This window comes from Alosa sapidissima, chromosome 6 (assembly GCF_018492685.1).
Source record: "Alosa sapidissima isolate fAloSap1 chromosome 6, fAloSap1.pri, whole genome shotgun sequence".
Classification (NCBI taxonomy): Eukaryota; Metazoa; Chordata; class Actinopteri; order Clupeiformes; family Clupeidae; genus Alosa; species Alosa sapidissima.
In genome coordinates this window covers 20,309,033-20,330,218 of record NC_055962.1, presented here as the reverse complement: position 1 = coordinate 20,330,218, position 21,186 = coordinate 20,309,033, and the positions used below count along the sequence as shown (strand labels likewise).

Here is a 21,186-nt window from a genome sequence, read left to right as displayed (position 1 = left end):
GGTTATTTGATATTATATTACTGTATTCATAAGACATGCACCTGCAGGGAGTCCTCTCAGCTTGGTCATTCATGTCAATGTAAGTGTGTCTGGATGGTGCCTTCAGCAGTCATCTCAGTAAATAGAGACAGACCTTGTCTCTGCATTCTGTCCATCTGCTTGAGGAATGTGACTCCCTTTCAAGAGTGACCAGGCAAAGTCTTTTAACTCCTTCTCTAGAAATTGTTTATTACACAAGAATAAAAACTATTACAGAACCAAAAGAACCAAAATATAAAGTATATATTTTTTTAAAAATTACAGGTAAGAAATAAAATGTAAATGTATAAAATGCAATAAGGTCCCTACTCTAGCTCTGCTCTAATGGCAGCAAAAAGTTGTCAGACCAAAAACAGGTGAAAACTGGAACGGAGCCCTGATGTGTCTCACACCTTACTTTTTATAGTTTTTCCCTCCTTCTAAATATGGTAAGTAGCTATTTGCCAAATGCTGATTGGCTGAATTTCACCTCATCTTTGTTCGAGCTTTTGCGCTGCAAGTTCAAGTCTGGCCTCGACTGCTCCCTAGCTTACACAGTGTGCAGAGACGTTATGGTATTTTATGAATAAATGCCTAATTTGCATAATATAAACATAAAATCTCAAAAACTTGTAATATATTTTTTCTTTGGTATAATGTCACTAATCAACTGGAGACGTTTCATAGTGATAGCTATTAATTGAACATTTTCCCCTATTCTACTCAATTTACTTGTTGGGCACAACTTTGGCCTTTAATCTCGAAAAAAATATATATTCCACTCCATCTACGACGGTAGACTTTTAGCATATGATTCAGGAGGGTATTAGGACCAATAAAACTATGAGACATTTCTGTTGCAAATGTTTTGTTTTTTGGGGCTAGATTGACTGGCCTAAAAAAGAAAAAGATAGCCTAAGAACGAACTCAAAGGATTATCTAAAGCTCAAACTGTGGTTCTGGACAGAAGCATCAGTTGGGCCTTCATAATAGACCTCAGTTGCAGGCATTCCTGGATTTGGGATTGTCATTGGCGGGCTGCGGGCTGTTGTCTGAGTTCAAGTCCAGCATCTGAGGATGGCTTGCTGCAAGGAAAACAAACAGATTGCCTCCCGCTACAAAACAGATTGCCACCCACTACAGGTGTTTGTATGTTTTTTTTGCCTTTGCAATAACCTCCTTATTTCACAATATTTTAGCGTGTGTGTCTTTACAAACTTGTGTACAGTGCTTTGACAGACGAGGTATAATTTGATGACACCCGGATAAATGTCTGTATCTGCATTGCGCAAGTATTTCTACAAATCTGTGTGTGTGTGTGTGTGACAAACTTGTGTGTGTGCACTGCCAGTGTGCCTGTGTGCATAGTTACCGTAGTAGTAGTAGTAGTAGTAGAAGTTTTTTTATGATCAGACATATTGGTTAATAAATTAGTACGTATCAATAATCATAAGTGTTATTTCTTATTCAACATCTCTGTCAGTGATGTGGTGTGTACAATTTTAACTTGTTCAGACAATGTTTTCCATGTTTACAGAATATCAACTGAGTCATTAGATTCATAAATATAATAAATACCTTTTCATCTCAGCAGTGGTCTGTGGGTGTCGTCTGCACATAGCAAATTTCTGTCAAAGCGTCCAACTCTGGAGTACATGCAGTAAGACAAATGTGAAAGACACTTAACTGAAATCAATAATAAAATTGATAGATGATGAAGAATGTTTGCATTGAGAGTTCTAACGGTGTGTGTGTGTGTGTGTGTGTGTGTGTGTGTGTGTGTGCATGCGAGAGAGAAAGACAGAGACAGACAGAGAGAGAGAGGACTTACCCCTTCTGTTTGTGCATATATTTCCATAGATTTGATTTTCCTGTTTTTGTAGTTTTTCCTCACACCTGGAAATGGTCATTACATCTTATTCAGTCATAACATTCAAGGCGATTACTGTGACAAGTATGTAGTTATCATTAATAATGTAAAACAAAGAGTGGAGTAAAAATATGCACACAGAATTAATGTTCTCTCTTCATAAAGTACCTCTCAACATGATGTTCAGAAGAGATGTTCAGGTGCTTCTCAGCATCTGATAATAAATATTTTGCTTTTCATCTTCAAAACATTTTGGTTTTGTCTTACACATTGAGACATATTGCAAAAATATGAAACAATTTCCAGGGCATAATTTGATGAGACTTAAATTTTAAACGCTGAAACACTTTTAAAATGTGGCTAGCTGGCTATATACATGTTTGTCATTATTTACATTTCTTAACAGCTCTGAAATGTTCTGGTTAAATATCTACACACCTTTTCCTTGATCTATTCTTCTCCAGAAACAGAACACAATGTGGAGACACACAGAAATCATCAAAGCCAGCCCGGTCAATGCCAGACCTATATAGGCTTGTGCACAATCTGAAATGTAAAATATTTTATTATCAAAAATATTTTTGTACTTTTTCTGCACTATTTGAATTCAATGCACAACACAGGTAGCATTACAGAAGTTTCAGAGAAAAAAATGTCCAAATAATTGGTTTACCTGACATTGTGATGAGAGCAGTTCTTACGCACTTGAGCGTCCACTTTGTGGTGTTGGGTTCAGTGTATCACTGCTGTTTCAGTGCAGGACTCTCTGCTAACCTACTTTAACAGCCTACTTCAACCCTGAGTCGTAACCTTTTCCGTTTTAGACAGGAAATGTGGTCAATACCTTGTTTCTATTTGACCATCTGTGATGAGGAGAGTGTGAGGTTCACACACTTGCACAAATATGTGACCTGAATAGCTTGCTTGTAGGGCAGGTGCAAATAGATGAATAAAAAGGGCAAGTACTGCATGGGGCCACACCATGTGCAAAAAAACTGTTATTCATCATGTACACTCTAATAGTTCTCATCCAGAATTAAATCTACACTATTATACAGAGGTACCCCCTAGACTAAATCGCACCCACTTTGGGAGCAGCACACTGTAAAACAAATCCACTGGAGAAAGAAATTTTCACAAGCAGAAAATGACCAGAACAAAATCTATGTTTCAGAGAATATGGAGAATTTCCTTCAAAACTGTAGCACATTTTTCCCCCCAGAATGCCGCCGCTCCAGTCCACATATTCTTCCAGTGATGACTTATTAATCCTTACTGAATTTTAATTAAATACACTATTTAATTCAAAATACACCTAAAAATACACAATGTAATTAAACAACATTAAAAGTTTTATAGAAAAGGTCTGGCCTAAATTATACTTTAAATGTGGGTGTGTGTGTGTGTCTGTGTGTGTGTGAGTGAGTGTGTGTGTGTGTGTGTGTGTGTGTGTGTGTGTGTGTGTGTGTGTGTGTAAAGTGGGACAATGGTTAAGTGGGTTGTCAGACATCGTAGACTGTATAAAGAAGTTTATCACATTAGTCTCTCAGGAAATGATTCTCCTCAGCATATGCGCCATTATAAATTGTTGTAACAGTAGCCTATAGGCAGAATGGAGATTATTACATTTTTCTAAAGCATAAAGAGGCTGTCAATGCCCAAATGAGCACTCTGTTGAGTTGTTTTGTTTGTGTGTTTGTTTGTTTTTTTATCTAAGAGCTCACAGGAGAATTGGCAAATACTTCACAGGGAATCTTGTCGGTTGCAAGGTTTGTCCACTTGTAGTGCCTGTACAAAATGACGTCATGAAATGCTTTGGGTTTTTGAATGATAGGCGCGGTCTCCCTCCTCAACTAACTGAGCAGTCCAAGGTGAGGAAGGTAGGTTTTGTGAACATTTAAATGAGCAAATAGTCAAGTTTCTTTGACTTATATTTGAAAAGAGATAGTAGACGACCGAAGTTGATGGCAGAAGTAACGTAGGCTATCTAGTACTCATATCGTGCTGTTCTGATTGCTAACACATCCAAGGCTAGAAAACCTCCGCTGCAACGTTAGCCGCTTACGTCAATTCAACTGGTTCCCTTTTGTCCATTGACAGACAAATGGCAGACAACAGTCCAAATGCCTTCAAGACCCCCAAAAGGAGGAATGTGAAAAGCCCTCGTAAGTCCAATATTTGATATCAGTTTCGTCGCTGTTGAGGAACCATAAATATGCATATAAAAGTAACACTTTATTTCGCTCTGCTTGTCCAGCAACGGGAACCCCCGTCATGATTCCAGCGTCTCCCTTTATGAAGAAGTTGGGATGTGGAACAGGGGTTAATGTTTATCTGATGGAAAGGTACAGTTATGTCACGTACACATCCCTGAAACGTTTCTAAAGGATTGATTTTGTAAGCAAACCCTATGATTCCGTGATGCCATATTGTCAACTGTTCTTCAGAATGGGAAAGCAGACGCATTCTCCATGGGCCATTAAAAAGATCAACAGCAAATGCGCAAAGACCCAACAGAATGTGTACCAGAAACGTCTGAATGAAGAGGCGAAGATTCTGAAAGACATACAGCATCCCAACATTGTTGGTAATTGTACCTGAAAATTGCATGTTTCCAAGCCTCCTTCTGTACAGAAGTAGCCTATGAATTTTGCTGCATAAGTGCTGTGGCTTCTCATAAAAATGTGGTAAGCTATGGACAACATTTCTGATTGAAGCCAGTGTTTAGTTAACACTATGGCATTGCTATTGTGCCCTGTTACATAGGTTTCCGTGCTTTCACAACATCTAAGGATGGCTCCAAATGTCTTGCCATGGAGTACGGGGGAGAGCAGTCTCTCAATGATCTCATTGAGAAGAGGAGGGAGGAAGGACTCAAGGCTTTCCCTGCTCCACTCATCGAGAAAGTGGCTCTGCATGTGGCTCGAGGCCTTCAGGTATTTCAGACATTTGAAAGTTCTCTCTGCCCTCTGATAGGTTTAAAGTTCTCAGGCAGTGTGCCAGAATTCAGATGTGAGCCAGGCTGTTTTAAGATTTGAAAATGGATGATAAATGGATGGATAACTTCAGGCACAGAAATTGTCTTTGCTTTAAGGCCTTTAATAGCCTATACTAGGGTAACCTTTACTGTTTTCTATCTTTTTTTACCTTGTTTGATTCCAGTCTTCCTGCTTGTTTGACATTTCCTTGTGTTTGTTTATGTTGTGTTTTGTGTGTATTCCTACAGTACCTTCACAATGAGAAGAAGCTACTACACGGTGACATGAAGTCCTGTAATGTGGTCATCAGGGGCGACTTTGATACGGTCAAGATCTGTGATGTAGGGGTGTCCCTCAGATTGGATGAGAACATGCAGGGTAAAGAGACATTTAAGAGTTTAATTTTGTGTTTTGTTTGAATATTTGCTTCGTTCCATTGTTTTACACACTCTGCTGAATTATATTTTAAAATTGCTCTTTAGAAAGCTGTCTGTACAGGTTTAAAAACTCTGTATTTGTATTGGTGGTGGTGGTGGTGGGGGGGGTCCACATCTTAGTCACTGGAACTGATACCTTTGATGTGGCCCAAACTGCCAATGATAATCAGACAATAAAGGCCCATTCACACAAAGAACGATAACTATAAATAAATATCGTTCTCGTTAATATGAATGACGACGTTCACACATAAACTATAACGATAACAACATGAAGAACGATATCGTTGGGGATCACTTTCAGAGCGATTTTCGGAACGATAAAAAGCTAATAGCCAGTCAGAACCCATCAAATTTTAACCGTCACATTCATTAACACAAGGAGAGACTTTATTTATCGTTGTTCAGTGTGAACGCTTTTATCGTTCTGGTTATAGTTATCGTTATCATTCTTGGTGTGAATGGTCTGATACCTGTACTGCTCTCTCCCTCCTCCTTATCTGTGTGTGCCCCTATGTTTCTCTGATCAGTGAGTGACCCAAAAGCTCGCTACATTGGCACAGAGCCATGGAAGCCCAAGGAGGCGCTGGAAGGAGGGGTCATAACAGACAAGGCGGACATCTTTGCCTACGGCCTGACGCTGTGGGAGATGATGACTCTCTCCATGCCTCATCTGGAGATGCTGGATGATGAGGATGAAGAAGACGATGATGAGGAAGATGAAGGTACAGAGTCATCTATGATCCATTGACCTACATTCGGATCAGTGTATAACGGGTGCATTTGATGTCTGTGACAGTGGGGCGGTGAGCTGTTGGTATTCTTATTCTTAAGACAGGAGTCTTTTAAGGACCGTCTTGTCATTGTTGGTTTATGCACACAGCAAATACTGTATATTGTTCTTGGTATATGCACATGTTACTGCAATCAATATGTTTCATCATACATGGTAGAGGAGTCAGGGATTAAGCAAGATGTTCCCTCATCCTCAACATTTCATAATGTAAAGCACATTGAGCACATTCAATTGCCTTGGATAGTTACATTGCTGCCTTGCCTTTACATTGGCGCTGGATTTTGTGTATTGAATTGATTAATATGTGTAGCTTACCCTTGGACAAAATTATTCTCACACATTATATCCTCTTGGTGACTTTTTGCTCTTTCCACCCTCCCTGCCTAGACGAGTCTTTTGAGGAGGACTTTGACGAGGACGCCTACTACGAGCGCCTGGGCACCCGCCCACCCCTGGACATGGAGACACTGGGCGGAGCCTACCAGCGCATGGCGGAGCTCTTCTGCCTTTGCACGGAGGAGGACCCTCGGAAGCGGCCATCCGCCGCACACATCGTCCAGGTCCTGGAGTCTAACAACGCACAGGTCAACGAAGCAGACAGCGAGGTCATAGTTATCGACTAGCAGAGAAGTAGTGGACGCTGTACATTTTTACCCAAGAGCATAAGGTGTAACACGGGTTCTTTAAACTGTTCTTAATCTAAACGCAATACTGTACAGTACTCTTAAAGGTTCTCCTTTGAGAAGAAACCAGAGGGTTCTAAACAGCATTTGTTATGATATACACTGCTGATATGGGCTAAACTGGAAATGTCTTTTTTTTTTTTTTGTTGAGATTTCTGATTTTGTCACTTTGTTTTACTGTTCTACAGTTTTACTGTTCTAAACTCTTGTCCATTGTCACTTCTGTATGTTTTATACATGTCAAAATACTTCTTTTAAATAGTATATATATTCACAGACAGATCATGGAGAATAAAGTGACTGCTTGCACTAGTGGTTCATCTGAGTGCTTTTTGGTGCATATCAACTTGTTTGAATCCAAGTTTTTTTCATAACAGGCTGTACTCAAGAATTATACTAAATATCAAAATATGTTTGTTAATGTTTGTTGGTTAATGACTGAAATAATTTCTCATTGTGGCACAATGCTTAACTTCTTTAATATGCTGCCAACTCGTATACTCACGAGATGGGATTATAACCAGTCCTTTTAGGCAAGTCCCTCCACTCAGCGGGCCATATGGCAACGCTTTTTGGGCACTCGTCGGGCATCCATTTCGGCAGAAATGCACGTGCGCAAGGCTTCACAACACCAATATTGCTCCAGTGGTGAGATCACAACACGATTGGCACGATGTCTTCACAACACACCATATGATTGGCTCAATGTATTCACATGTCGACGTTTTGCCGAGGAAGGGGTGTGATGTGTAGTAACGGCGTTACAAACTAGCCCCATGCATTTCTATGGAGGATTTGAGTGTTGCGTCTCCTCATTAGAAAGTCTCTGTTATAACAGAATATATCTGGCAACTCACTTGAACGCCTTTAGATAAAAGTTATTTTATTTTTCATTAATATTTTACAATCTCAGATAGAAATCGTGTTTGAGCAATAGACATGTCGACCTACATTTCCTTTGGTCTTGTCTTGGAAATATTTAAGTATATGGATATTACAGTGGCCATATGGAGATTTTCAGTGAAAAAGTAACTTTGTAATTGAACAATGATTGGAATGTTTAATTGTTATTTTTTTATTTACATATAATGCAATATACATCAAGTACTAAATACAACTGTAGAGTATTTAAGGAGAAAAAAAACAGCAACTGGACCTTCAAAATAATTATGTAACTGATACTAACCTCTAAAGCGTATCAGAATCACTTCAGAATTAATACTGATGTCAGCCTCTTTTCAGCTCCTCATACAGACTGTTTGTTTTAAAAAGGTATGACACTAACAGAAGAGCTCATGAGATAGCATTGTTACCGTAGCTTGTGCTGTAGAATTGTGACTGACTGGTGAATAATAAGCCATTCTGATTAGCTCAGGATTGAGGTTGTGCTAAGCCATTCTGATCCCATATCATTTGTGCCTTTCACACATTATCACTTTTGGAACTATGAGTACATTTCATATTTTAATAAAAATGAACATCAAAGTTGCATTAACTAACAATATCTCCTTTTTACAAAAATGCAACGTCTGAAGGAAAAAGAAAACTTGAAATAAAAATCTTTACAAAAATCAAAACATCCAATGCTAACAAGTGTTATCAGCCAATGAAATTGTAGACCAGGAAAGTTGGAGTCCCGCAATACTTGGTGGCGAAGAGTTTGCCATCTGGCGTGGGGTCAGAGAAAGCAATCTCCTCTTTAGTTAGATGGCTTCCATACATGAAAGAATTTCTAAAAATTAGGAAAAAAAACATGAAGAGCATAACTAACTTTAAAACACTTACTAAAAATCTTAATCTCAGTCATGGCCACCTGGTTGTTGTGATCCTCATTAAACATAACCATTAAGGCTCTTATCATTTCACATATTACCCCCCCTCACCATTTCACTATGAGGGGCTGTTTAGGCCAATATTGAATACTTCAAATGCACATATAATATACACTGGTACTAGCACTTGCATACAACCATACTGATATGCATATACATACATACATACATAAGTGTGTGTGTGTGTGTGTGTGTAAGGCATAAGTATGTATGTGGGTGTGCATAAGTATGTACAGTTATGTGCAGAATAATAGCAGTGTGTTTTAAAAGGTATAAACTAACAAGATTGACGTTATGGAGTGACCAGCCCGATTCCCAGTCCTCAATCCTATAGAAAACTTGTGGGGTGACATCAAAATGCTGTTTCTGAGACAAAACCCAGAAATGCAGAAGAATTGTGGAATGTAATTCAATCGTCCTGGGCTGGAATACCTGTTCACAGGTGCCAGTACTTGGTCGACTCCATGCAACACAGATGTGAAGCAATTCTCAGAAATAATGCTAATGCAACTAGATATTAGTGCAGTGATTCAAAGTATAGCAAAATCTTGAGACGTTTTTCAGTTTATACAGTAAATGTTTGAGTTTGTAAAGAAAAATGCAAACAGCCTAACATTCTTTTTTTCTACACTTTCTGCAAAGGTATAACACAAACTTGATCAATTTTGATCATGTTTTGATTTGAAATTGAATGTGCAGTGTTCCCAATGCATTGATATTATGTAATTAACAGCTATTCTAAGGATTTTGAGCTTTACTCATTTTTTTTAAAACACACTGCTATTATTCTGCAAATAACTGTATGTATGTGCATCATGACCGTATCAGTGTGTGTGTGTGTGTGTGTGTGTGTGTGTTTGGGTACCTGACAGTGTCCAGCATGCGCGTGGCGATGCTCTTCCTCCTCATCAGGCTGAAGACCCAGACGCGACTGATCCCGCAGATGGCGCGCTCGGGCACCGTGGAGCAGCACCAAGCCCGGTGACGCTCCAAAATGTCCTCCTGATCCGCAGACACCTTCTTCTGTGGCTGCGGCTGCTGAGCCTGCTCAAGCACACGGAACGCCTGGCGGGAGAGGAGTAGGAATGTTACGATCACAAAGCACACTTGACATGAATACATACATGAACAGACAAGTACAAGAACAAACAAACAAACAATTTAAAATGTGAAATTGGCTTTTAATAAATAAAGTGGGGAGGGGAAAAAAAAACTGAAGTTCAAGTTTAAATCATATAGCACAGTGTCATACATGTCATAGCGCGACGCGCGACTCACCTGTCGGATCTGTTCTGCCACCACGCAGCCCACTACCATCTTGTCGCTGTTGACGAACAGGTAGGTCTTGGCCGAGTTGGGACTGCTCAGGGTGATCTGCTGGAAGCCCAGCTCACTGTCCGCCACCTTGCGCACATCATCTGCCTGTCATAGACACACACACACACACACACACGCTCAGTTAAACACACTGACAAGGTCATTCAAGGGTTTACAAACAAATATTTTTTTACAATTTTCAAAATGCATTTTTATTAATTTGATTTGCGTTGTCTGCTTCGCCATTACATTATTAGCAACATTTAACAACCCAAAACAGGTCTGCGGGTTGCGGAAGTGTTAACTGTTCTACCTACAGATTTCACATACAGTGGGGAATGAAGTGAATGCTATTTCAGTACAAGTTAAGCCCTTGAATGAGTCAAGGTTCTTTTTGAGACGTAAAAAGCCATTTGAGGAGCATGACAGCATGAGTATGGAAGTATACAGTAGGTAGTGTAGCATAGGTTGATCGTTTTTTAAACTAATGTACCTTTCTTGTTGCATACTTTGGATCATCAGGGAGAACGAGAAGTATTTTACCGTCCCAGAACTCATTTACCACACGCTCTTTCTTCCAGCCCTGGAGATGAGAACAAATGTGAACATTTCACACTACTAAAAAATGTGATTAGCCTATATTACTTAATATTAGGAGCAATATTATGGGCTGTGCAGCCACTACTGATATGGACCAAAGCAAGTACATCAAAACAAATCAGCTATAGACCCTTTCAAGAGAGTTCCATTATCAGCATCATAGTTGGCCCCACAAGACTTCCTTTTTAACATTCCATATGTTATCTTAATGCAGAGGAAGTAGATTGGGGCCCAAATAGAACGTTCAAGCATTGTTTTTGTTTTTATTGTTGAAAGGGTCTATATAGCAGCATCAATTATGAGCGCCTTTCATGCAGTTTACCAAAAATGTTTGCCCGATGGAGGAAGGGGGACAAGTTACCCACCACAAACTTGATAGCGTCCAGGAAGCGCTGGTGGAACTGACTGTGCTGCAGCTTGTCCTCTGGGCTGTCCGCACTGTACAACATCCCGCAAGAGCCACAGGTGGTCGCTCCAAACTGTTTCTGACCCGCGTCCTAAACAAAAACACCACAGCCAACATCAGCCATTTGTCAAAGGTTGGACTTCTGACGCATGCTATATATCTCAAATACACCTTCATACCTTTTCTTCTGGGTCATTTCATTGACAAGTCAAACATAACAAGGAGCTGATAAACTCTAAAGGTATGCTATGCAGGTTTAGGTATTTTTGGCGAGTTAAGAGCTCCCTCTAGAGTCACGATGTGTTTATATGTTACTCTGTTATTGTAAATAGCAAACTTCTCGTGACTTATCCCCCCTGTACACAATGCAAATGCTTTTGTTGTGGAGGTGAAGGATAACCAACAGGCAAAAACTCCAAAGAACTATATCTACTGACAAGGTAATATTTCAGAATCTCACGAGTTTTGGCAGGGCGCCACTCTTGGAAGTTGCATGGCTGGTTTTCTCCGTAGGGACTCGCTACATCTATGCTGTATAGCTATGCTAGGTGAACGATTCACCTATTACAAGTTCGTTTACCATCAAATTGCAAAAAAATCTTGCATAGTGTGCCTTTAAGCTCAATCATAACATCAAGATGATTTATTTGCAGATGTCTTAAGGAGAAATCTGGCGATGTTTCACATAGATCTCCATTTCGAGGTTACCGAGTACTGTCGGTATGAAAAAAAAAAAAACCCAATCAAAACAATCGGTTTTACCTAGCTTGAGTTGCTAGGTTGTGGAATCAGAGCTTCCACACTTTTTTGGGGCATGTTCATGCACTGGCTTAGCTGTTGGCTGCAGCAACTCGACCTAGGTCAAACCGATTGTTTTAATTTCTTTTCGTACCAAAAGTACTCAGTAGCCTATGTGGAAAAAGAGTCTGTCTTTCTGTATAGACAGATTACATAGTAATGATAAGAGTGGTCAAAACCAATGGTTTGGTAATCAGCATGTGGACGAGGCACATTATGGGATGCAAGACAGACAGAGATCAACACAGAAACTGGGTGATTTAGATGTACTCACGATAATGAGCTGGTCGTCGTCACACCTCCTGCCTTCCCGCCTGGTGCGAGCGCCGCTCCGGTCCTTGAATGAGGGCGTGAGGCTGCTGGACAGACCTGAGGGGGTACTGCATGTCCTGGGGGAGGACAGGGCCTTCTTCCTCTGGGATCTGGAGCCACACAGCACAACAACAACAACATCATCAGCCTCACTGACAGTTACAGCAAACATACTTTGCATATTGAAATACACTTTGTACAATGTATTTTCAAATTGCATTATCATATTGCACAATGAATTGTCAATTGCACAATGCAATGTCTTATTGAATTGCAAATTGCATTGCCATTTCAATTATGCTTCCATAACTAACGAGTAGGCTGTTTAACAGTGTAAGAATTGTTTTTCAATAGTGACCCAGTTGGAAGGGTTAAAAAAAAAAATTTCTGCTTACCTCTTGGAGCCAAAGATGGGGTACACAGCAGATGAATCTAATTATAGAACAAAGAATATAAAAACAGCTTTTAGGACAAGTTTGCTAAACAACATATACAACATTTGACCTAAAAAAGAAAAGGATTTTCAGTAAAACAAGATTAGGCCAAGAACCCCAAATAAATATACTATTACCTTCATCAGAACTGCTGTCATCTGGTGAATGATTGATGTCACTAAGGTCAAACTCTGTACCAGAGCCCATTTCATTATCTGACTCCTGAAGTAAACAATGATTATACATCATCAGCATCGCTCAACAGAAATGATCACAAAGCAGAAGCATACTGCTATAATGGTCATAACTGTACCAACAGTACATTTCAACCACTCAACTTCACAAAATTGGCAAATTCACTCTGCATTAGCATACACTAAAGGAGGTGATGTACTCTTCCATGCACATTTGCACACATCGAAGACGTGCCTCATTGACGCCTGGTCGCAATTGTTGGGAGGGACACGACCCCCCCCCCCGCGCAAGCAACTCGACACGTGCCACGTGCGCGGGAAACAGACGCAGGACTACACCAGGTCTATAAAACTAGCATAAAGACCCTTACCTGTGTGCAGACATTGTCCAGAGAAGAAACGGTGTTACTGGGGGACACAGATCTCCTTAGCACGATTTTGAGGTCCTTCATGATGCCATGCTTCTCCAGGAAGGCACGGGGGAAGCCCACCTCAGGACTCAGGGGCACGTCCGTGGTCGTTTCCTTTGGTTTCTCCGTGTTTGTGAGCTCAGCTGGTAACCTGGGCATGTCCTTTTGTGGCGGCTTCCTGGCAAAGACGGCGTGTCGAATCGGGGAACGCCGCTGCTGGTCCTCTTCCTTCTCACTGCATTTCTCCTTCTCTGGAGGAGCCTCGGCTTTGCCCTTCTCCTGACCTACAGTCTGTTTGGGCTTCCATGGCACTGCCCGTTTGAACATAGCAGCAGGCTTTTTGCCAGAAGCAAAGAAAGCAGCGCCTACAAGGATCTTAGGTTTGGCCTTGTTCTTCAGGCTACCAAAGGTAATCATGGGAGTTTTCTTTGAGGCTTCTGACCCAGAGCACATTGTGTCAACCTTGGAGCTGGGAGTCACCTTATTCGCACTGACCTTTGCTGAAAGGTAGCCCTTAATGCTGGGCTTCTGGACTTTCGATGATGTAATCTTCTTTGCAGGCCGGCCTCTCTTGCCTTTGGGTTTCCCCACAGAAGGTGGAGGGTTGGGCTTCTCCTCGACGGATTTGGACGGAGGAGATTTGGTTTCCTTCAGCAGCTTCCTATCCAGGGGTGTGAGATACAAAACCTTCTGTTTACTGTAGAAGGAACCTGCTACAATCACCTTCTGAGGAGACCTCTGCTTAGTCACCTTCTGAGGAGACCTCTGCTTAGTCACCTTCTGAGGAGACCTCTGCTTAGTCACCTTCTGAGGAGACCTCTGCTTTTTTGGGGGTTCTTCCAGCAGAGAGTTCCTGGAGCCTTTTTTAGGGGTAAGAGGCATTGGAGGCGAAGTGCGCGGTCTCCTTCCTGGTGATTTCATGGGTGAATGGTTCTCCTTCTCAAGATGACCAGCACACATCTTTTGGATGGAAGGTTGGGCGTTGCGAGGGGATGATCTCCTAGGAGGGCTATAGCCATTGATGATCTGCCTCTTTGCAGGGTTTCTTAAATAAAATAAAAAATAAGATAAATAATTAAAAAAAGGCATTCCAAATCAGGATACATTTGTACATTTCATTCCTTCCACAGATAATAATTTGCTTCACAACTCAAAATATTTCTGGATGCTATGCTTGCTCATTGAACAAAATGCCAATTAAAGACTGATGAAAACATGATGAACCCTGGAGCTTTTAAAATATGTTAAGAAATTCTAACTCTGATTAATAGCATCATTAACATTTTCACGGCCTAGATGTGAGTCGAAAGGCCATCAACATTTACCCATCAAGGTCAGGAGAGCACTGCTTCCTCTTTCTTGAAGTAAGGTTGGGCAACATCTTCAGGACCACTGTAAAGTAACTCTAAGGATGAGGGAAACAAAAAAGCATTAACATATGCGAGAAAAACATCTTAACTATCTAAAGATGGTGATGCTACAAGAAATACAGTACATCGTGACACCGTCCCAGGTAAATTCAACACGACTTTGAGCATTCGAACGCGAATGAGTCTGTGTTAGCAATACAACTACGAGGGGGCAAAATATTTCAGTTTAATGATAGCTGCCACGTAAACACCAGGGAAACAGCCAAACAAGTTAAACATGGCATGACATTAGCTAACTTAGGCAAGTTACGAACTATTTTTCGCGCGAAGCAACCCCTGGCTAAGTTGGCTAATTTGCTTGTCAACCAGCGAACAAGAGAGAGTTCTGTGGAGTTTTCTGTGCATCCTGTGATTGTTAACCTGTTCAACTGGAGAAAATGCCATGCTAACTTCTATGGAACTAAAGTATGCACTGAGCATTTACCCAGCAGTTAAAGTTAAGTTATATAACTATATGAGCTACCGTCAGTAGCCGGGACAGCCCGCATGCTAAGTTAATGACTGAACACGGCTAAACAGCTTTAACACAAAACCCTCTTCTGTTAAAAACATAATTAATAGGATGTCAAACTTACATTCTCAGATAACTATTTAATATGAAAAAAATACTTACACGATAAACACAAAGGAAAAATCCAGACCGCTACATTCAGGAGATACTTAGTGAGTAACCCGCTCAAAACAACTGCTTGCTTTGACCGCGATTCACGTCTTGTTTTGAATAGCGCGCTCTAGCGCGCGCGAAAGCAGGATTGTACAACCAAGTTATGTGAAGCAGAGCGTCAACAATGTACTGAAAGGAAGTTAGGAGCTTTACACATTTTAAAATAAAAGTGAAAAATACCACGTCCATAAATTACATTTTTGTTTTGGGCAATGTTTCAACTTTAGTGATTTAACTCTAGCCAAGATTGTGAAGACACGCTATTTAATATAATTTATTATTATTCAAATTAAATGTCAAGCTCAATTTAACTGTGATTTTGGTTGTAATTAATGCCGCTCTGCATTGTCTCATAAGTCTCTACTATTCTACCAGAGCCCGTTTCCTATTCAAATTTCCAAAATGTCTCTGGTTCTACGTGCTTTATTTTAAGTTTCCGGACACATCAAACCTTGTTGTTCCTTAATGTCGACTACACCAGAGCACGATACTGAGCACGAAACTGTTGACTTCTTCCTATAACATCACTTCCTGTGTCACTTCATGAGATGCTAGCCACGCTAGATTGTTACCACCTTTGATTTTTATTCTGTGTGAAACATTGTTATTTGTCACTTTTTAGCTAAACCGACATCTACAGCTCCATACTGTGCGTTGTTACCTTGATTTATCAACTTTATTGTTTTATTCAAGATGGTGTTTTACTTCACAAGCGCTGGTGAGTTGCTTTCACAAGCTAACGTTAACCTTAACTAATGTTATGTTAACGTTGTTGTTTAACCAGGTGGCCTAGTAGACTAACATTTGCTAAAAGAGAGCTAGTCGTGAACAATTAAATGTATTCTCGGAATCAGAATAGTGTTTGTCCTTACAAATCAGTCGCTCCTTTTAGATAAATCGTACTGCACTATAGAAAAGAGTCGTATTTTGGAAACAGTCCCAATGGACTCAGTTAGCTGAACTGCAACTATCTGTTGGCCCAGCTCGTTTGATATTTCTGACGTGATCTCCTGTTCGTAACTTACTTTGTGACTTGTCAACAACAACCGCTTTGCTGATGTCTTGTCTTGGCTTCTGACTTGAATGTAACTTTTCTTGAAACAGCGCCGAGCAATCGCAACAAATTATTCATCTCGCGTTTGATAGTAAACAATACGTGGTCGCAGTTAATTGACAGTGCCACAGAAATTGCATTTCACTGACTGGTACTATCTGTTTGTGACAGTTGTGACTCCACCCTACACGATCTACATGGGAAAAGATAAATACGAAAGTAAGTAGCACTGGTCCTGAATATATCATCATCACTGTGAGTAATTCAATATAACAAAGCTGAACAAGTACATTTTATTTTGCCATGTGTTCAGATGAAGACCTTATAAAATATGGATGGCCTGAAGATATTTGGTGAGCAAAGAAATCCGTATGATTTTCAATATTTATATTATATTACCCAATTGCACATTGGCCTGCTTTTACTTGAAAGTCCACAAGGTGGCTTGTGAGGTGATGTAGCCTGATGTTTTGAACCTAACAGAGAGGTATTTTACAGGTTTCACGTGGACAAGCTATCCTCTGCCCATGTGTATCTCAGAATGCCTAAGGTAGATGTAATTCCATATAATAACAAGTTATTCCATTAAAGTAGTAGAAAGCAAGACTTTCCTAGTTGCAAATGGTGGTGCTATATTCTAGCTCAACAACTTGTTAACATAAAGAAACAAGCATATTAACTTGTAATATACTTTCATTCCAAGGGTAAAACAATTGATGACATACCCAAAGAAGTCTTGGTGGATTGTGCACAGCTGGTGAAAAATAACAGCATTCAAGGTAAATACTGATGGCCTCAAGCTAAGGAGGATCAGCCTTAACAGTTTACAGTATGATGGGTTTTGTTTTTATTCTACAGGCTGCAAGATGAATAACATCAATGTTGTCTACACTCCTTGGAGCAACCTGAAGAAAACGGGAGACATGGATGTTGGTCAGATAGGCTTCTTCCGGCAAAAAGAGGCAAATCATTTCTCAGTTGCAGTTCTCATTAAGTACACTAAGACTGTATCTAGTATAATATTTACCCTGAATTCTTGCACTAATCAATGAATATTGTATTGTGTTAGTGTCTGTGCTTTTCTTTTGGATTTATTGCTGTTTTGTCGTGTTGCCATTTTAATTCTTGGATTATAGACAAACCTCAAGTTCATGTGCCATTAGTATACAGTATCCTTACCAATGGAATGCTGTTTGTGTGTGTCAAACAGGTTAAAATTGTAGCAGTTGAGAAGAAGATCAATGAGATCGTCAACCGGCTGGAGAAGACAAAAGACGAGCGACATCCAGACCTGGCGGCCGAGAAAGAGTCCCGAGACCGCGAGGAGCGCAACGAGAAGAAGGTCCAGATTCAGGATCTGAAGAAGAAGGAGAAAGAGGAGATGAGGAAAAAGAAGGAGGCTGAGGAGCTGAGGTAAATGCAAACAAACTAATCCAAACAGCAAGGGAGAAACAAAACAAAACAAATCCAACAGCAAGGAAAGCCAGACAGGAAGCTTTCAAATGTCAAGTTACAGCAGAATTTTTTTTTACCAGAACAAATTGTTCCAGTCTAACCCCCTCCTTTAGTGTCCTTGAGTGAAGTTGATGTGTGTAATTTAATTAGAGCTGTACTTGTTTCCTACTTGTCATTGTACACAAAAAAAGGTTTAAAATGTCATGTCATTTCTCTAGGAATTACACGTCGCTCATGAGGAGTGAAAACATGACCACAAATGAGGTAACTTCTCCGTTCCCGGCTCGACCTCTTGGTTTGGAAAACGATGTGGGAATATGTTGATCTCATCCATCTGCTCTAGTCGTGACTTGGCTCTCTGGTGTGTTCTTTTCTCTCCCGACAGGACGGAAATGACTCAGACGAGTTCATGTAGACACAGGGACGGTCCGGGGGCGTTCGGCCAGCAAGGGAGCAGGGTGCGCCGTTCCATACCATTACTCTGACCTCTGCTGCCGTGCGTCCATGTCAAAGGGTGTCGCGGCGGGCTTTCGGATGCGTGCGCTGAATGAACAGATGAACTTGGTCACTGTGTGATTATATATATATATATTAAAAAAATACAGTCGTGCCAATTAAGCACAATACCAAGACTATGTCAGTGCTCAAGCAGCTACACTTTGTATGGAGCTATGAAATATAAAGGAAAAAACAAACAAACTAAGATCACTACCGTTCTCCCTTAACCAGGCTCTGCTGAAATGCCAGAAAATACCTGTGATGGTTTCAGGTTTTTGACAATAATGAACACGTCCTTTGTCCTGGAACCTTTTTGTTCTTAACCCTGAAGATGTCTGATATTTGGTAATGTTAATGCTGCATGTAGACCTAAACTCATAGCCAACAGTCTTGCTCTGGCTCCGTTGCCCTGACAATGGGTTTTAACAAGTAAACAGGAACATGTGTATCATATACATCACCCTGAATGCTGCTCCACAGAGCCAAGACCCAGAGAGTAACCTCATGTTGTGACAGTCTATCCAGGAATTGCTCTTTGTCAGTGTGATGGAGGATGGTGACTGGTCCTAATAAAGCTTTACCACCTTTTTTTGCCTCTTAATGTTTTCTGTCAGTGAGTTCATCGTGTGTATGTGGGGTCGAATAAGACATTTGTTGTCACTGCCAATCACAGAATGCAAAATCATTGCTCAAAAAGGACATTGCATTGAGGACATTGTGTGCAAATAGATAATATCAGAATGTCACAATGTGTTAACTAGGTGTGAGAAATGAGGTGCATTTATTTTGACTTGCCTTTTTTTGTTGGGTGAAAGGGCAGTTCAAGTTCGGCTTCCAAGTAAACAACTGAATGGCACACAGAGGGAGCTGTGCTTACAGTCCCAGGCACGGGGCCAGATGGGATGAACTGCCATTTCCAATCTGTTTCCAGCAACTCATCATCTCCCCTGACAGCCGTGTAAGTGGTCTTCATTCAAGGAGTGCTGAAGAAAAGCCTGTTGTGTTGTTTTTTTTTATCGGCATGTGATTCTGCTTTTCGGTGCCTGAATCAATCATTGTCACTGCCCGACTGTAGAGGCGGTCTACTCTGTACCCTCTTGGTGCTCCCAGACTCTTTCTAGTTGTGAAAACACTGTCAAGACTGTTTTTTTTTGTGGACATGAGGGAGTGCGATGTGGGTCACAGGGACTTGTCTGGACAGGCACATTTCATGCTTCCTCTCAACTCACGACTGAGCCATTAGTGCGTGCCATTTCTCTTAATTGCAGGGCCCCGTTATGATGACTGTATGAGTTTACTGCCCCTACTTGAAGGAACCAACCAAATGTGCCTCAACACAGTGCTCTAAGTAAGGTGTCAGCAACACATTGTGTATGATGTTATGAGGTGAGGGACTATGCTTGTGTTTTTTTAGCTGCCTTTTATTTGGTGGCTTTAATCAATTTCTTTCTTACCTCAGTCTTTCTGTCAGTTTATGCCAGAGCTTTATGTAATAACATCTCACATTGCATAAATGGAATCAGGGTGTTAAGGTTAAATAATTTAATAGGCTTAGAAAAGCTCAGAAGGGATAATTAGCCAACAAAGCGGTTCACAGAAATGTCAGGTTTTACTTAACTGCTTTCTACAAAAGGAATATTTCGGTGTGCATGCTTGTCAGCCACTTAATGTGAGCATATGCAAAATGATCTTATTGATTTCTTCATCATATCTTTGTCTCATAATAACCTATTCCATACTTTATTTTGACAATTATGCATTTGTAGGAGATATATATTTTGTTTGCAGTTGTTGAGTAAAGGGAAAACAACTTCCACTTGTTTGTGGAAAGAAAAGGCTGTTTGCTGAAAGGTATTGGAGTTCAGGAAATACCTGTGCCATTGAAAGCTCTGTTATTTTCTATGTGTAAACAGGATTTTCCCACTCTGGTCCATAATAAAACTGAACTGTGTATGTCAAGTATATGTCTATATTATGTTTCCTTGTGTCTGTCAATGTTTCAGTTCAGAGAGTTTTTTTTTTGTTTGTTTGTTTTTTAGAATGTACTATTCCAGAGAAAGTATGAACCAAAAACGCTTTGTCGTTCCTATTTGTCATAATGACCTACCACCACTAGATGGCAGCTTTGAACTATAGCCAAAGTTTACCTCATTGATGTAGTGGGTACACTGAACTGCACAATCCAAAAACCTCAGGTTTCTATGGTAAATATAATTTCACAGCAGCAGTGTAAAATGAAGCACTTAGACATGTAGGCCCACTGTATATTGCATAGTATAGGCCTACAATGGTTTTGTAGAATTCGGAACTAACTGATACTGGATGCCATCTAATTTCAGAATATAGGCTAACTACTCTTAGACATATGAAGAGACCTGAAGTCAATTTAAGCCCTCATAAAATAAAACCTCTGAATGAGAAGGTTATTTTCTCTTTTGATGGAAGGCAATGGCTTAACATTCAAAGTACTAATAACTTAAGTGCTATCTATTTAAATAAACAACATATTAAAAGCCCACACATAACCTTTTAAATTGCCTTTAGAACAAATATAGAAACTTGCAGCCATTGAAGAAGTGTATTAAAACACCAATGACCTTCACATTTTTTCCCCCCTTACACTGTTTTTGTTGTCTTTGGGGTGTGTGGGTTTGCACACAGAATTCTTCGGCTAACGGCTAACGAGCTGCTGTCTGTATGGAGTCTCGAGTGGAAAACTAAATGTGTCTCTGCCAGGGCGCGTCTAATTTAAGCTGAGCAGGGGAAGACAAAAGGCCTCTCCCAGCAACGCACATGAGACAATAACTTGGCCTCACTGTACCGAAGCCATGGATGGACGGCACACTCTCTCTCTCTCCCTCTCGGAGGAGAAGGAGGACAAATGAGGACAGGGGGCCTCACCGGGGTCAGCATCCAGTGCTGTCAGAACAGATCTATTCTGGATCCATGATGAAATGGATGCCCAGGTTTGCAGGGCAGTCAGCTTTCAATGCAGCTTTT

At 40.5% G+C, this 21,186-nt stretch overlaps 3 protein-coding genes and 1 long non-coding RNA gene across 7 annotated transcripts; 2 read left to right on the top strand and 2 right to left on the bottom strand.

Moving 5' to 3' along the window:
• Positions 1–266: 266 nt before the first annotated feature.
• LOC121711680 lies at positions 267–2,624 on the bottom strand. The gene is made up of 6 exons (XR_006032404.1): positions 2,562–2,624; positions 2,327–2,434; positions 2,057–2,102; positions 1,850–1,914; positions 1,597–1,664; positions 267–1,103 (listed from the first exon to the last, which is right to left on the bottom strand). It is a non-coding gene; the product is annotated as an uncharacterized LOC121711680 (long non-coding RNA).
• Positions 2,625–3,674: 1,050 nt separating this feature from the next.
• pbk (PDZ binding kinase) lies at positions 3,675–7,091 on the top strand. Of its 2 annotated transcripts, none has more exons than XM_042095259.1 (8): positions 3,675–3,759; positions 3,989–4,053; positions 4,146–4,233; positions 4,336–4,475; positions 4,655–4,824; positions 5,115–5,244; positions 5,834–6,028; positions 6,487–7,091. In XM_042095259.1, the coding sequence occupies exons 2-8, from the start codon at positions 3,993–3,995 to the stop codon at positions 6,720–6,722; spliced, it is 1,020 nt and encodes a 339-aa protein (XP_041951193.1). In that variant the 5' UTR covers positions 3,675–3,759; positions 3,989–3,992; the 3' UTR covers positions 6,723–7,091. The 2 variants fall into 2 exon arrangements, with proteins under 2 accessions (XP_041951193.1, XP_041951192.1); XM_042095258.1 differs by having other exon boundaries at positions 3,683–3,768.
• Positions 7,092–7,784: 693 nt separating this feature from the next.
• esco2 (establishment of sister chromatid cohesion N-acetyltransferase 2) lies at positions 7,785–16,295 on the bottom strand. 3 transcript variants are annotated; one of them, XM_042095703.1, is made up of 12 exons: positions 15,129–15,282; positions 14,411–14,490; positions 13,903–14,130; positions 13,047–13,848; positions 12,619–12,703; positions 12,443–12,479; positions 12,010–12,157; positions 10,897–11,028; positions 10,425–10,514; positions 9,893–10,036; positions 9,480–9,679; positions 7,790–8,514 (listed from the first exon to the last, which is right to left on the bottom strand). In XM_042095703.1, the coding sequence occupies exons 2-12, from the start codon at positions 14,464–14,466 to the stop codon at positions 8,382–8,384; spliced, it is 2,055 nt and encodes a 684-aa protein (XP_041951637.1). In that variant the 5' UTR covers positions 14,467–14,490; positions 15,129–15,282; the 3' UTR covers positions 7,790–8,381. The 3 variants fall into 3 exon arrangements, with proteins under 3 accessions (XP_041951638.1, XP_041951637.1, XP_041951636.1); XM_042095704.1 differs by lacking the exon at positions 15,129–15,282 and adding an exon at positions 16,205–16,295 and having other exon boundaries at positions 7,785–8,514; positions 13,047–14,130; XM_042095702.1 differs by having other exon boundaries at positions 7,791–8,514; positions 13,047–14,130.
• ccdc25 (coiled-coil domain containing 25) lies at positions 15,692–18,774 on the top strand. Its single transcript, XM_042095705.1, has 9 exons — positions 15,692–15,897; positions 16,405–16,452; positions 16,547–16,586; positions 16,732–16,783; positions 16,937–17,012; positions 17,092–17,195; positions 17,444–17,646; positions 17,907–17,952; positions 18,074–18,774. The coding sequence occupies exons 1-9, from the start codon at positions 15,873–15,875 to the stop codon at positions 18,101–18,103; spliced, it is 624 nt and encodes a 207-aa protein (XP_041951639.1). The 5' UTR covers positions 15,692–15,872; the 3' UTR covers positions 18,104–18,774.
• Positions 18,775–21,186: the final 2,412 nt, after the last annotated feature.